Source organism: Narcine bancroftii, chromosome 10 (genome assembly GCF_036971445.1).
Source record: "Narcine bancroftii isolate sNarBan1 chromosome 10, sNarBan1.hap1, whole genome shotgun sequence".
Classification (NCBI taxonomy): domain Eukaryota; kingdom Metazoa; phylum Chordata; class Chondrichthyes; order Torpediniformes; family Narcinidae; genus Narcine; species Narcine bancroftii.
Window position 1 is genome coordinate 24,658,424 of NC_091478.1, and position 13,813 is coordinate 24,672,236.

Sequence of the window (13,813 nt, forward strand, 5' to 3'; positions counted from 1 at the left end):
GTTGTCAGGCCCAAGTACCGACTGTTACTCTTTCATCCTGTGCTCTTCAGGTGAACCTGGAGTACCTGGAGGCGAAGCTGGAGTCTGTAGATGGTGAAGAACTGATGAAGCTGAAGGACAACATAAATAGCCTTTTTCAGCACTGTCTAGTGTCCTTAAATGAGGAACACCAGATCAAGGTGGTGAATGCATTGCAGGTAAGGTATGCAGTATGGGCTGAGTTTAAAGGTGTTGTTCAGCCTGTGTTTCATCTCACCTCTCCTGATCTCTCTAATCTTCAATATGAAGAAGGGCAAATCATAAAGGAAAGATGAAAAGTTTTGCATTCCGGCAGCACCTTTCATTCAGGGCACCCCATGTGGTGTACTTGTTGAAGTGTGATTGCAGTTATTAAAAGGTTAGGTAAGATTAAAAACTAAAGGTCATGGGTTAAAGAGGAAAGGGAAAAAGTTTAAAGGGAACATTGCTGGGGGGTGGGGGGGGAGGAAGGATTTTCTTCAAGCAGGGAGAGGTGAGAGTGTGGATTGAGCTGCCCGCCAAATTTGTAAATGCAGGGTCAATTTTGACATTTAAGACAAATTTGGATAGGTACATGGGACAAGAAGGCGATGGAGAGATATGATCCAGGTGCAGGTCAGTGGGACTAGGCAGAAAAATAATGCTGGAGGAAAGGAGACAGGGAAAGAGAGACAGAGAAAAGGGGAGAAAATGAGACATGGGAATCGGGAACGAGAGAGATGGGGTGGGGATAGGGGGTAATGGAAACTGAAGAAGGTGATGTTAATACCATTCATTTGGAGGATGCCCAGATGGAATGTGAGATGTGGTTTCTCCAATTTGCAGGTGGTCTTAATGGACAGTGCATGAGACCATGGACAGAGATGTCGGGGTGGGGAATTGAAATGGTTTGTCTCTGGGAGATCCATGCTATTACAGCTGACAGAGTGAAAGTGCTCAACTCTCTGGTTGGAGAGTGCCAAGATGGAATCAGAAGTCTGGCTTCTCCAATTTAGAGGTGGTCTCTCACTTTTAATCCTGGTGTTCTGGTGAGGGAAGGTTCAAGAGCATGATAGTGTTTTGTGTTCCTTCTTCCCTGCCTTCTCCCCCCCCCCCCCACCCCCATCCCTCAACCCACCACTAGACGCTGTGCGCATTGATCCGGGGGGTCCATCAGAAAAACAAGCCAACCTCTGGCTTTGACATCATCAACATGCTGATGGGTTTCGATAAAGCTGACCTTAGGATGAAGGTGGGTGTTGGGTTTCTGGGGTGGGGGAGGGGCAGAGTGATGTGACAGGGTTTGTTGGGGTGTTTAGGGTTTCATTGGGTGGTGTGTGTTGGCATTGGCAGCAGGGTCAGGGGAGTTAGCTTTTGGGTGTTGTGGAGGGGATGTGGCTGGGCTTGTTGGAGTTAGGGGTGGTGGGAAAGGTGTTGGCAGTTGATGTCAGTGTGGACTGGTTGGATATGTGCTGATGAGCGACAAGCGGAAGAACTGGGCTTGGGGTGTTGGCGTTTGGATGTCAGGAGAGGAGTGGTTTATGTGTGTGTCAGGATTCTGGAGTGGATTAGAGTTCGGTGTATGGTGGCAATGCTTCAAGGTTGGGGAGTGCAATAGGTTTGGCATTTAGAAATCAGGCTGATGGTGTGGTTGGGTCCATGTAGCTGTAAGAATAAGGGATTGGGATACGGGATTCAATTTGGGTCCAATATGTGATTGGGAATAAATGGGGTGGGCTTTAGTTGAGTCTTGGATGGGGTAAGTTTAGCATTAGAAATCAGGATTGGGGAAGTGGTATTGGGCTGTATGGTGGTTTAATGCTTTGTGTGGGGGGAGAGTTGGTGAATGCCACTTGTTAATGCTGTGGGGTAAAATTGAATGGTGATGATTCCCTTGTAGGATGATCAGCACTGCAGGGCCTTGGGTTGACACTGGTCACAGAGCAAATGGCAGGTAGTTTGGGAAATGTGCGGCTTAACAATATCAGCAACCTGTGTTAATGGAGCACCTTCCATATCATTAAACATCCCTCACTCGAGTCAAAAAGAGTCATAGAGTAAGCTTTTGAATAAGATATTAAGGAAGAGAAAGGGAAGTTTCATTGTGATTTCCAGAGCTGAGGGCCTTAGTAACTGCCAGTGAAGAATGTTCACATTTCTCCAGGGTAGAGAGGGTAATGACCATGGTGTTTGACACATGCCTTCATTGTGGGGTGGTGGGGAGGGGGCATGAGTGGAGAAGTTGGGATCTCATGGTACAGCTGAACAGGTAGTTGGTGGAGCCATGCTTCGAGTTCTTGAGTGTGCGGTGTGGTCACCCAGCTGCAGGAAGAATATTAAGCAGAAAGAGGTGCAGAATCAGAATTTATTGTCATGACCATGTCACAAAATTAATTGTTATGTGGCAGCATCACACTGCAGACATTTATACAAACCACATTACAAAATAAATAAAGATAATGTCTATAGTTCATTCTTCATTCAGAAATCCGACGGCAGAGGGGAAGAAGCTGTCCTTGTGCTGCTGAGTGCTTGTCTTCAGGCTTTTATACCGTTTTCCTGATGGTAGGCAGAGGGAAGAGGGCATGGCCTGGGTGGTAGGGGTCCTTGAGGATAGAGGCTGCCTTGACAGAATATTACTGGGAGTGGAGTTCTAGGGAGAGAATGGAATAACTGGGACTTGATTCCTAGTAGTGTATAAGGCTTTAATAGATTTGAGGTGAGAGGGGAGAGATTTAGAAGGGATCAGAGAATTTTTTTTTATCATTCAGAGGGTGGTCCATATCTGGAACAAGCTGCCAGAGGTAGCTATGGAAGTGGGTATGATTTTGATATTTAGAAGGCATTTGGACAGATGTAAACATTGGAAAGGATACAAATCCAATGCGAGCAAATAGAACTAGCCTAGAATGCCATTGTTATTGGTGTGGACATTGTGCCAAAGAGCCTGTTCTGTGCTCGATGGCTCTGTGACTATGACAGACAAGGCCAACAGGGTGGTATGTCTGTGTGATAGGTCCAGGCAGTGGTGAGATTGCTGAGATTTATAAATGGTTGCCTGTTATCATTATGGCCAACCTAGGACCTGTTGATGATTGAATGATGGAAGCATGTCTGTTTATTCTTCAAATAAACAGACATCTACATGCAGAGTAGGGAGAATGGAGTACCAGCCTGGGGTGCACTGGAATTGTGTCTGGAGATAAATGTATGAATTTCTATATGACACAGCAGACCATTGAGCCTATCCAGTCTATGCAATTCCATTCTTTGAGGAATCCACTGACCTGTGGAGTGTGAGCTGCTGGTCTTGTGCAGATTCCATTTTCGTGGCTTGTGCTGTAGGCTGAAGAATGATAATGTGGTAATCTTTTCTTTGAATCCTAGAATCTGGTGGAAAGCTTGGACTCCTTGCTGTGCGGTGATGGCTCGGAGAGTTTGAAGAGTCTCTGCCTTAAGTTGCTGCTCTGCCTCGTCACAGTAAGGAAACCTCTTTAAGTTGGGGTATCTCCCTGTGTCATCTCTGGGTGCTTTTCACCTGCCAATGCTCCTCTTCACCCCTGCAACCCTCTCTTCTCCCAACTATCAAGTTCAAGTTTATTATCATCTGACTGTACACGTACAGCCAGGCAAAACAGCGGTTCTGTGGACCACGGTGTACACACACAAACATAATACATTTCCACAAATTCAGCACCAAATAATCACCTACATTTAAAAAAAATTGTATGAAATAAATAAATAAAGGTAGTTGGCACAACCTAATGCCTCAGAGGCAAAACCCTCCCTACCCCTGAGAAAATTTGCACAAAATGCCACTGTTGGAGAGCAGCAGCAATCATCAAATCCACACCAGACAGTACCCGCTCTGTTCTCTCTGCTGCCGTAAAAGGTAGAGGCGCCACAAGGCTCATACCATCAGGTTCAGGAACAATTGCTACCCCTCCATCATCAGACTCCCAAACAACAAACTCAACCAGAGACTCATTAAGGCTCTTACATTGCACATTATTTATTACTGAATTTACATTTCATTCTTTGTTTGCATTTTTCTCTTTTGTATAATTATCTTTCCTTGAGTACACTTTTTACATTTAGCGTTACCAATAAGTAGAAATTCTGCCTCGCCCACAGTAAAAAAGAATTTCGGGATTGTTTGTAATGTCGTGTATGTTCTCTGACAATAAATCTGAATTTTGATAAATAATTTACTCAGTTTCATTTATAAAGACTTCAAGGTTACTGGTTAAATGTCCTTCCATGGGAGCATCATCCTGGGAATTACTCGTTAGTGACTCTTGTTGGCAATGCATTGCACTGCCACACAGATTAAGGTGATCTAAGCTCTCTCACAGTCGGTTTCTTTCTCATCGGCAGGTTACAGACAATATCAGTCAGAACACAATCTTGGAGTATGTGATGATTAACAGTATTTTTGAAGCCATTCTTCAGGTGAGTCACCTCTTAGTCTTTCTTTACAAACTTTAGATGGATGTGCCCCCCAAACCTCAAGGATGTGCCCCCTAACCTCAAGAATCGACCCATCCAGTCAGAGATAGAATTGTTCTATCACAGTTTGTTGCTGAGATGAAATATTAAACCAAGACATTTTATACCCTTGTAGGAGGGATGATAATGATAAAAGTTTATTGTCATATAAGTAATATATCATCATATACAATAAAATCTCCATTATCCGGAATTCAAACAACCAGCAGCCTCAGGCAACTGGACAAAAAATTGTGGAAAATAAATATGCAAAAAATATGGACGATTAAAATTGGCACCCCCTAGCAGTCAGTTCACCAATCATGCAACATGCTCCCTTAAGCAACCGGAAAATTCACTTATCCAGCATCTAACAATCTCCATAGATGCCTGATAACGGGTTTTACGGTATTGTCAAATTCTTCCTGGCTCGCAGGAAAAAGAATCTCAGGATTGTATATGATGTCCTGTATGTACTCTGACAATAAATATGCACTTTGAGTACAATGCCTTGAAATTTTTCCTCGCAACTACACAGGTATGTAAATAAAATAACCTGAATCTTTTATTACTTTTTTTAAAATCCTTGGGATGCAAGTGTAAAGTGTGTTCAACCCCACACTCCTTCCCAAAACCCTCGTACTCTGCCTCTAGGATCTGTGAATCCTGTGGCAAACCAGCAGGGCTCGGGTGGGCTGCCATCGGACCTCCATCTACCTTGGCCCACGTGCGCGGGAGTTTGAGTGCTTGACAAATCCATCAGGGAATATAGGCAAACCTTCTACCCAGAGAATGGTGGGAACATGGTTTCCCTCCTTCAAAGAGAGGTTGAGGCTTAGCTGCCTGAAAGAGGAAGCTAAATAAATGTGTTTGGGTGGGGGGGGCAGAAGAAAGGGTAGAGTGATGGGTCAGGAGAGGAGCATCTTGTGAAGTGCAGAGACTACCATTGGATCAGGTAGGCAGAGAAACATGCAAAAAGTACGGCGGTTATAGGTCAATTGGTAGTAATTGGGGAGCACGGGTTCATAGGCCGAAATTACCTGTTACTGTGCTGTATGTTTAAATTTAATTAAAAAATAAAAATTTAAATTTAAAATCTGTTCCATGCTATAACATCCGCAACTAGATTAGGGATAAAACTGGAAGAGGTGTGATGTACTGTGAATAAATACCTGCACTGTAAAAGATGATGCTCATCAGTGATGATTGATCCTTTCAATTGAAGGATCTGCTTAATTTGCCATCCCACCAGATGGCAGCAATTCTCCATGGAATGTTTCTCGCTGTTGATCTGCTGAAAGGGAATGCAATGGAGCCAAGGATTGATGCCTCTCTTGTATGTACCCCTTACCAGGTGAAACAATGGGAGGTGCTTAGATTTGCCTTGCATAGTTTAAGCTGATAGCTACTACAGTGTGCTCCACATCTGCTCTCACAAGCTCATTAGAGGCAAATGGATAATTTAAAAGATGTTTGAAATCTAAAATAAAAAGAAATGCTTGAAACACTCAGGCATTATCTGTCTAGAGAAAAGAAGTTAAGGTTTCAGGTGTAGAACTAGTTTTGATGCAGTGTCCCGGACCTGAAATGTTAACTGTTTCACGTTCTATAGATGAGCAGCTCCTTTTCCATGGATTTGCTCCAGATGGGCAGGTTGCTCGAAAGAGGAATTCTCTTTCAATATGGGTCTAAGAGCTATCACCTTGTCTTCAAGCAAGGTGTGTTGTTGCTCTCTCTTCCCACCCCACCTCATCAAAAGCTGGCTTTAGATTTCTCTTTTTCTAATCCTTCACAGTATTTTCCTTTCGTTAATTTCAGAGAATGATTCAATTCCCACATCACACTGCACCTCCCCAAGACTTACCTTTTCGGTGGCTTTATTTGTCTCATCACTATCCTTTTTCACTTACGATTTTTTCTTTTTCTTTGGCTTGGCTTCGCGGACAAAGATTTATGGAGGGGTATGTCCACGTCTGCTGCAGGCTCCTTGGTGACTGACAAGTCCGATGCGGGACAGGCAGGCACGGTTGCAGCGGTTGCAAGGGAAAATTGGTTGGTTGGGGTTGGGTGTTGGGTTTTTCCTCCTTTATCTTTTGTCAGTGAGGTGGGCTCTGCGGTCTTCTTCAAAGGAGGTTGCTGCCCGCCGAACTGTGAGGCGCCAAGATGCACGATTTAATCCCTCACCTTCTCCTCTACTGTAGTCCTTCCCTCCTGTACTCAGTTTCTTTCCCTCCATCCTGTGACACCCCCCTCCTCATTTATCTCTTCAATTCCCGACTGCGGCACTCCCACTCTTTGCAAATGCTCTTTGACCTGCTGAGGATTTCCCGGCCTTTTGTTTTTAATCCCCATATTTTCCTGTAGCCGTATTATTTTGGTCTTGTTTCATCACCAAACTACGCTGCTGATTCCTTGGATATTAGATAGTAAGGGGCATCCCTGCTTGTAAAGATACTCGTACCATTTACTGGGGTCACCAGCTCTTGTACACATGGAAGGTGTTGTGGATCAAGCATTAAAAGTGTGTGTAACTTTGTAATTTTCTTGCTGATTCTTCAATAGGCCTTGTGTTACCCATCATTAAGATGGTCAGAAATTTTACTATAGCCTCTTCCTCTTGTGACCAACATTCTCTCCCTTTCTCACTGCTTTTTCAGATTCTCTCAGTGGCGTCCAGCAGAGTGCAGCATGGTTATGATGCTGTGGTACTCCTGGCACTGCTTGTTAATTACAGGAAATACGAGGTAAGCTGTTCTCTATCATCAGCTAGAGGAAAGATGACATTAAGCTTGTACTTTATATTGTGTTTTTACTTCTGTACTATGTATAGGTTGACTAGCTGGGCTGCTTGTAAAATGAACTTTCTCGCTGCTGCTTGATACGTGTTACAGTACACTTGAATTTGGAAAAGATTCACAAGAATGTGGTCAGGCAGGCTTGAATTATAAAGAGAGGCTGGAACTTTTCTCTCTGGAGAATAGGAGGTTAAGGGGGTAACTTGTCAAGTTACGGCGTGGTTAGAATCACACTTTTACAGTGCCAGTGATCGGACCCGGGGTTCGAATCCTGTGCTCTCTGCAAGGAGTTGGTATGTTCTCCCCTTGTCTACATAGGTTTCCTCTGGGTGTGCTGGTTTGCTCCCACCATTCAAAACATACCAGTGATGGAGGTCAATTGGGTGTAATTGGGCATCACGATCCATGGGCCCAAAGGGCCTATAACAGTGCTGTCTAAAACAAAATTAAAAATCATGAAGGGTCTAGAGAAGGCAAATAGTCATAGTCTTTTTCCCTGACATGGTTGTCTAAAATTAGAGAGCACAGGTTCAAAGTGAGAGGGAAAAAGATTTAAGAGGGACCATGAGCTGCCAGAAGAATTGGAAAAAAATAAAATTTAAATTTAAGCATACAGCACAATATCAGGCCATGCCAATCCATGAGCCCATGCCACCTACATATCCTGATTAACCTACAATCCCTGTACATTCTTGAGGGGTGAGAGGAAACTGGAGCACCCGGAGGAAACCCCCGCAGACATGGGTAGAACATACAAACTTCTTACAGATGGCGCGGGATTTGCACGCGGTGGCTGGTGCTGTAATAGCATTGCGGTAACCATAACCATATAACCATTAATGGAGTGGAAACAGGCCATGTTGGCCTTTCAAGTCCGCACCGGTTCACTGATTTTGTGCGCCCTCTTCAGGCCACTACACTAACCATGCTACCCAAAAACTGCGCTGAAATAGTTGAGGTCCCTTGTCTCTTTGCCTTGACAATTCAAAGTGTTCAGTTGTTATCTGTGATGAGAGAAACTGCCTGATTCAACATCTTTTTTTTGAATTGTTCCCAGCAGTTCCTGTCCTTTAATTCACTATAATTGTACATTCACTTGTACCTCTCTTCTAACACTAACATTTTTTTCTCTGCAACACCATACCCTGCACTTTTTGTTTGCAATTGAAGTACAGTACCTGTTGTTTTTAATGTGCAGTCTGACTTGCTGGACAGCAGGCAGAGCAAGTTTTTATTCCCACTGAATCAATGCACTTGACCAGGGTTGGCCAAACTTTTTTGGATGTGGGCCACATACAGAAAAATATAAGGAATCATGTGCCAAACAATATTAAGCCCAGCAGTTTTCAACCAGTTGCACACCAAGAAAAATGGTGTCTTTAGACCTTTGTGCCATTGAAAATTAATTTTCTATAAACATGCTGAACAATTTAACTGTTGACATTATAGCAGTTTATTGATGTGTTCATATATTACAGTAAGCATTTCTGTATCTGCTGCTCTTTAATTTAAATGAATACAATAAAACTCTTTAAACTATGACATTGCCATCTAGTGTGGAAACGAAGATGTGCAGTGGTAACCTTGTTCAAAATGGCAGCAGCATCTAGTTGAAACTAAGTGCAATGAGCATACAGTGGAATTTATTGTTGGAGACAATCTTCTAACAGGCCACTTAAAAATGGGAAACAGGCTACAGTTGATCTGCAAACTGCAGTTTGGCCAACCCTGTGCTTGGCAATTAAAAAGGTATACAAGTTGTCATGGAGTTACACTAGAAAGTTTGCAGATGCTGAGGTTGAGTGCACAAACATGCTGGAGAAACTCAGTAGGTCACGTAGAATCCATAGGAAGTAAAGGGTAACCAACATTTTGGAACTGGTATAAGCAAAAAAAAGCAGATGCCTGAATATAAAGGTGGGGGGAAGAGGGAGGAGTGGCAGGGGGAAGAGCACAGGCTAACAAGTTAGTTGTCATCTGTTGAAACCCAATTAATGTATAATACCTATTGCAGGCTTCCAGTCTACTAACCTAGTCTTGGTTATGCATAAATGCAATGTCGGCATCCTTTTGAATGAGGAAGGTCTCCATTGTAACTTGGTTAATGGACTGTATCTTGTGTTGCAGTCCGTGAACCCCTACATTGTGAAGTTGTCTATCGTTGACGACGAGGCCACATTAAACGTGAGTATGTGCTTGTGCGGACTGCTGCATGGTAGGTCAGAGCAGGTGAGAGCCCCATTGGTGCCCTCACTTGTCTTCCAGCTTTTCAGGAGTCAGGACTCAAACTGGAGCATGTTTTCTCGGTAGTGAGGGATAGTAGAGCTCTGAGATCCAGAGGGCTCTGGCTCCTAATGCAGGATATGCTAAAGGTTAGAAGTAGGTGCAGCAAATGTCATAGGATGCTGTTATTTATTGCAAGGGGAATTGAATACAAAAGTAGGGAAATGATGCTTCAAATCCATTGGGCATTGATGGGAACACATCTGAAGAACTATGTACAGTATTTTATTTACCTGATTTAAGGACGTTAATGCATTAAAAAACAGATGGGAGAAGATCCCCTCAACTAAATGGGTTGTTGTAGGTTTTAGCCATTGGAGTTTAGAGGAGTGCTTTGATAATACAGTAAAAGTCCAAAAATCCGGATGCCAGAAATCTGGACTGACCGAGAATCAAGACCTCAAAAATTCTCAAACTTTTAAAATTTAGCAGGCTTTTGTGTGCGTACGTGCATGTGTAAGCGCCTCAGATGCACAGATGTCACCGAAACGAACAAATAAATATTTTTTCTTTTTTTGAACTTTGTATTTTATATGAAAAAAAATTTAGTTAATAAACTACCAAAAATTTACCTGTTAATCTCTATGCCTCCTTAAATTGAATTTTAAAAGTACTAACCAAGCATCCCAAAAATCCACATCAATCCAGTCCCCGAGCAGTTTGGATTTTAGGATTTTTACTTTAAAAGATCTCAGAGGTTCTTGAGAGAATGGGGGTTGAGAGGATATTTCCTATTGTTGGGAAGAATCGTTATCTCATCAGGTGATGATAATAAATTTGAACTTGAACCTGTGCATTGATAAACTGCATTAAAAAATAAGCTTGTAGTAATGTTATTTCACCTTTCTGTTTCAGGGAATGGGGCTGGTCATCTCACAAGCACTGACAGAATATAACAGGTTTGAATTACCTGCATGGAAGAGTGTCTAAAAGATTTGGGTGTTGATTTAAGTTAGTTGTGAAGACAGTATGTGACCCAGAGCCAATGAGTTGTGGGCTGGTGTTCCCAATTGTTGAGGATGTATTAACATTTAATATGTTAACATGGAGGCCCATTGCATATGATTTACCCAACATATTGCCCTGTGATTCATGTGCTGAGCCATGAGTTTATGAGCTCAAGCGCTGTGTGAGGTTGGTGACCTCGAGGCTAGTAGCTGAGATATAGAAAAGGTAGTGGAGTCAATAGCAAAGGCTGTGTGGACACAGCAGTAAGGTGAGGGGTCAATATGAAGAGGAGCTGACTGGCACAATTCACCAATGTGACTGAAGCAACAGATCGTGAGCTCAAGTGTAAAGTAACCCCCCCACCCCTCTCTTCTTATTCAGATCTTGAATTTGCCCCAAACCAACGATTGGCACAGTTGGTGCCACTCTGTTACTGCACCAGTGACTTGGGTTCAAATTCCACGCTGTCTGTAAGGAGTTTGTACATTCTCCCATGTCTGCATGGGTTTCCTCTAGAGGCTCCGGTTTCCTCCACTATTCAAAACTTTTTGGGGTTGTAGGTTCATTAGGGCAGCCCGGGTTCATGGGCCAGAATGGCCCTATTACTGTGCTGTATGTCTAAATTAAATTAAATTAAACTCTGTTTTCCTCGCTGATGTTGCTTGACCTGCTGAGTTCCTCCACTAGATGGTGTTTAACTTCAGATTCCAGTGCCTGTATTCTCCTGCATTGAATTCTCTGTCTGAGCTGCATTGGTCCTTTTCATTAACTGTAGGGCACAATGGAACATTTATAACTGCTTTGTGAGCACAGTGGTTGTGGTGCAGGAGGATTACTACTTCTCTCTTGGGGAGTCTTCAAAATCACCAAATTGCAGAGTGTTCCTCTTGTCACTATTTCCAAGTACAAAATAGAGGAAACAGTTGACCCTATTTGGTTACTTCTGTCACACCAAACTGTTGTTCATCCTATGGCATTGGGCTGGAAACTGTGACAATGAAATTAAATGGGAAAGTTTGCAGATGCCGGGGTCAAGTGCAACACACAAGCGTGTTGGAGAAAATCAGCAGGTCCTGCAGCGTCCAGAGGAAGCAAAGGGTACCCAACATTTCAGACCAGGGACCTTTGTCAAGCGCCTGCCTGTTTCTGCTTGTACCTGATGGAAGGCCCGGACTTGAAGCTTTATTTCCTATGGATGCTGTGTCACTTGTTAACTTTCTCCAGTACATTTGGGACAATGAAAGCTTGCTCATTACAAAAAAAATTTCATTATCCGTTTTGATGTTGGCACTGGCTGCATGTGGATTGTCAATACACCTTCGTCCTTGGCCTTATCCCCCACCCTGGCTCTTGTTGACTCAGTTTGGAGGCAAAGCTGACCGTAACCACCTTGGCAACTTGTATCAAGTAGCACAGCGGGAGGAGCAGCTGCTTCAGACCATAAGGAGTTTAGCTGGGAGCTGTTTGGGGAGTTGAATGCAATGTTGTATCTAGTGAATAACGAAAAGAAAGTTGACTTCATTGTGCGCTGAAAGAAATGTGTGAGTGTATTCTTTGTTTGCTTTTAAGCTGTGCTAAATCAGTGTTATTACACTCTAACTTGCCCTGCTGGTGAGTGGTGGAATCTGGGGGTGGGGGAGGGTGGGCGCGATAAGAATGTGGAGTGGATACAAAATGGGATTGCTGTAGAATTAGACCAAAGGGCCTGTTTCAATGCCAATGTCCCTGACTCTGAGTCTGTCAGTGATTAAGCAGGGATAATTACTCTGTGATCGTGGAACAGCAATGGCCACTCCAGATCCAGGTCAGTGCTGTCCTGCTCCTGGGGAACAGCAGGATGTAGTTGCATTGTGCCAAGAAACTTTTAACTACTCTCAGTTGTAAATCTATGTGTTTTTTTTCCCCCCCTGCATTACACAGACAGTATAAAGATAAAGAGGAAGAAAGCCAAGGAGGATTCTTCTCTGCTCTTACCAACATGGTAAGCTCTGTAATAAATCAGCCAATGTCTCTGCCAGTGACACCTATCCCCTCTTGATGTGTGAATGTTGAGGAATTTTTAAAGGTGGTTTTCTGTGGTGGGAGAGTCTAGGTCAAGAGGGCACCACACTTCAGGATTGAAGGGCGGCCGCTTAGAACAGAGATGTGGAGGAATTTTTTTCAGTTAGAGGGTGATATATCTGTGGAATTTGTTGCCACAGGAGGTGTGGTGGACAAGCCATTTAAGGCAGAGATTGATAAGTTCTTAATTACCCAGGGCATCAAAGGTTATGGGGAGAGAGTGGGTAATGCCAAACCTCTCCAGCAGGAGGCAGAAGAATGTAAGGGGGAGGGTATTCCTACACTGAAATCAACTGTATAAAAGTTGGGTGAGCCCCAGTGTCTGTGTGTATTCCCAGGGTAAGGGGAAGCACCCAACTTTGCATTGTTGTAGTAATAAATGTTCTTTGTTCTCAATTTTTGTCTCGAGCAATTTCTTTAAAGGTACTTTAATTTCTAACAATAAGTTCTTAATTACCCAGGGCATCAAAGGTTATGGGGAGAGAGTGGGGCTGTGTGGGAAAATCGATCAGCTCATGATTGGTTGGCTGGGCAGGCTCGATGGTTATGCCTTATGGTCTGAAGTGGACTTGCTGGTGGTTTTTCAGAGGGGAAGCAGATGGATACTGGGGAGAAATAGGGAAAGAGCTGAAGGATTGCAATTTATTGCAGCATTGGATTAATGGGCTGATTAACTTCCCCTGCTGTATGATTCTATAAGGCCAAGGGTTGGAATGGATTAGTTGCTGAGACAGGGGTGGGGGAGGGCAGAGAATTTTAATGCATCCTGTCAAGTGGGAGTCCAGTGGAAATGGCTGCACCAAAAATTAGTTAAACTTCAGCAAAACAGGATGTTTAACTAATGTTGCACTTGGTCCCCTCAACGTGCTAATGATAAGGGACTGGGTTAAAAATGAAATGTTACACAGTCAAGCTCGGGTAGCAAGAACATTCCTTCACAGACTGCAATAGATCAGTACAAGGTATGTTTATAAAGACACTCAGCAGCATTTTAAAACCGGTTTGACTCTGTGTTGAGATTCCTGAATGAAGAGCCCATGCCTGAAACATTGGTTACTCGTTACTTCCTATAGATGTGTGTTTCTCCATCACATTTGTGTGTGCACTTGACCCCAGTGTCTGCAGACTTTCTTGTTTGACTCCGTATTGAGCCTGGTTACTGAAGGCAGGTGGTTATGCTGGCGAATGTGAAGCTGGAGTATCAGGAGGCTTTCTCTAATCTGTGTCTGACCTGGAGTATT

General features: G+C 43.4%; 1 protein-coding gene across 8 annotated transcripts in view; it reads left to right on the plus strand.

The window, feature by feature from the left end:
* armh3 (armadillo like helical domain containing 3) overlaps positions 1 to 13,813 on the plus strand; it is a 156,057-nt gene that overhangs the window by 15,701 nt on the left and 126,543 nt on the right. For 7 of the 8 annotated variants that reach the window (XM_069900227.1, XM_069900223.1, XM_069900225.1 and 4 more), the window contains exons 4-11: positions 51 to 197; positions 1,142 to 1,249; positions 3,385 to 3,477; positions 4,375 to 4,449; positions 7,143 to 7,229; positions 9,408 to 9,464; positions 10,419 to 10,462; positions 12,432 to 12,492. In XM_069900227.1, the coding sequence (XP_069756328.1) occupies positions 51 to 197; positions 1,142 to 1,249; positions 3,385 to 3,477; positions 4,375 to 4,449; positions 7,143 to 7,229; positions 9,408 to 9,464; positions 10,419 to 10,462; positions 12,432 to 12,492 (672 nt within the window). The remainder of the gene's footprint in view (positions 1 to 50; positions 198 to 1,141; positions 1,250 to 3,384; positions 3,478 to 4,374; positions 4,450 to 7,142; positions 7,230 to 9,407; positions 9,465 to 10,418; positions 10,463 to 12,431; positions 12,493 to 13,813) is intronic. The other variant, XM_069900228.1, reaches the window with a different exon arrangement.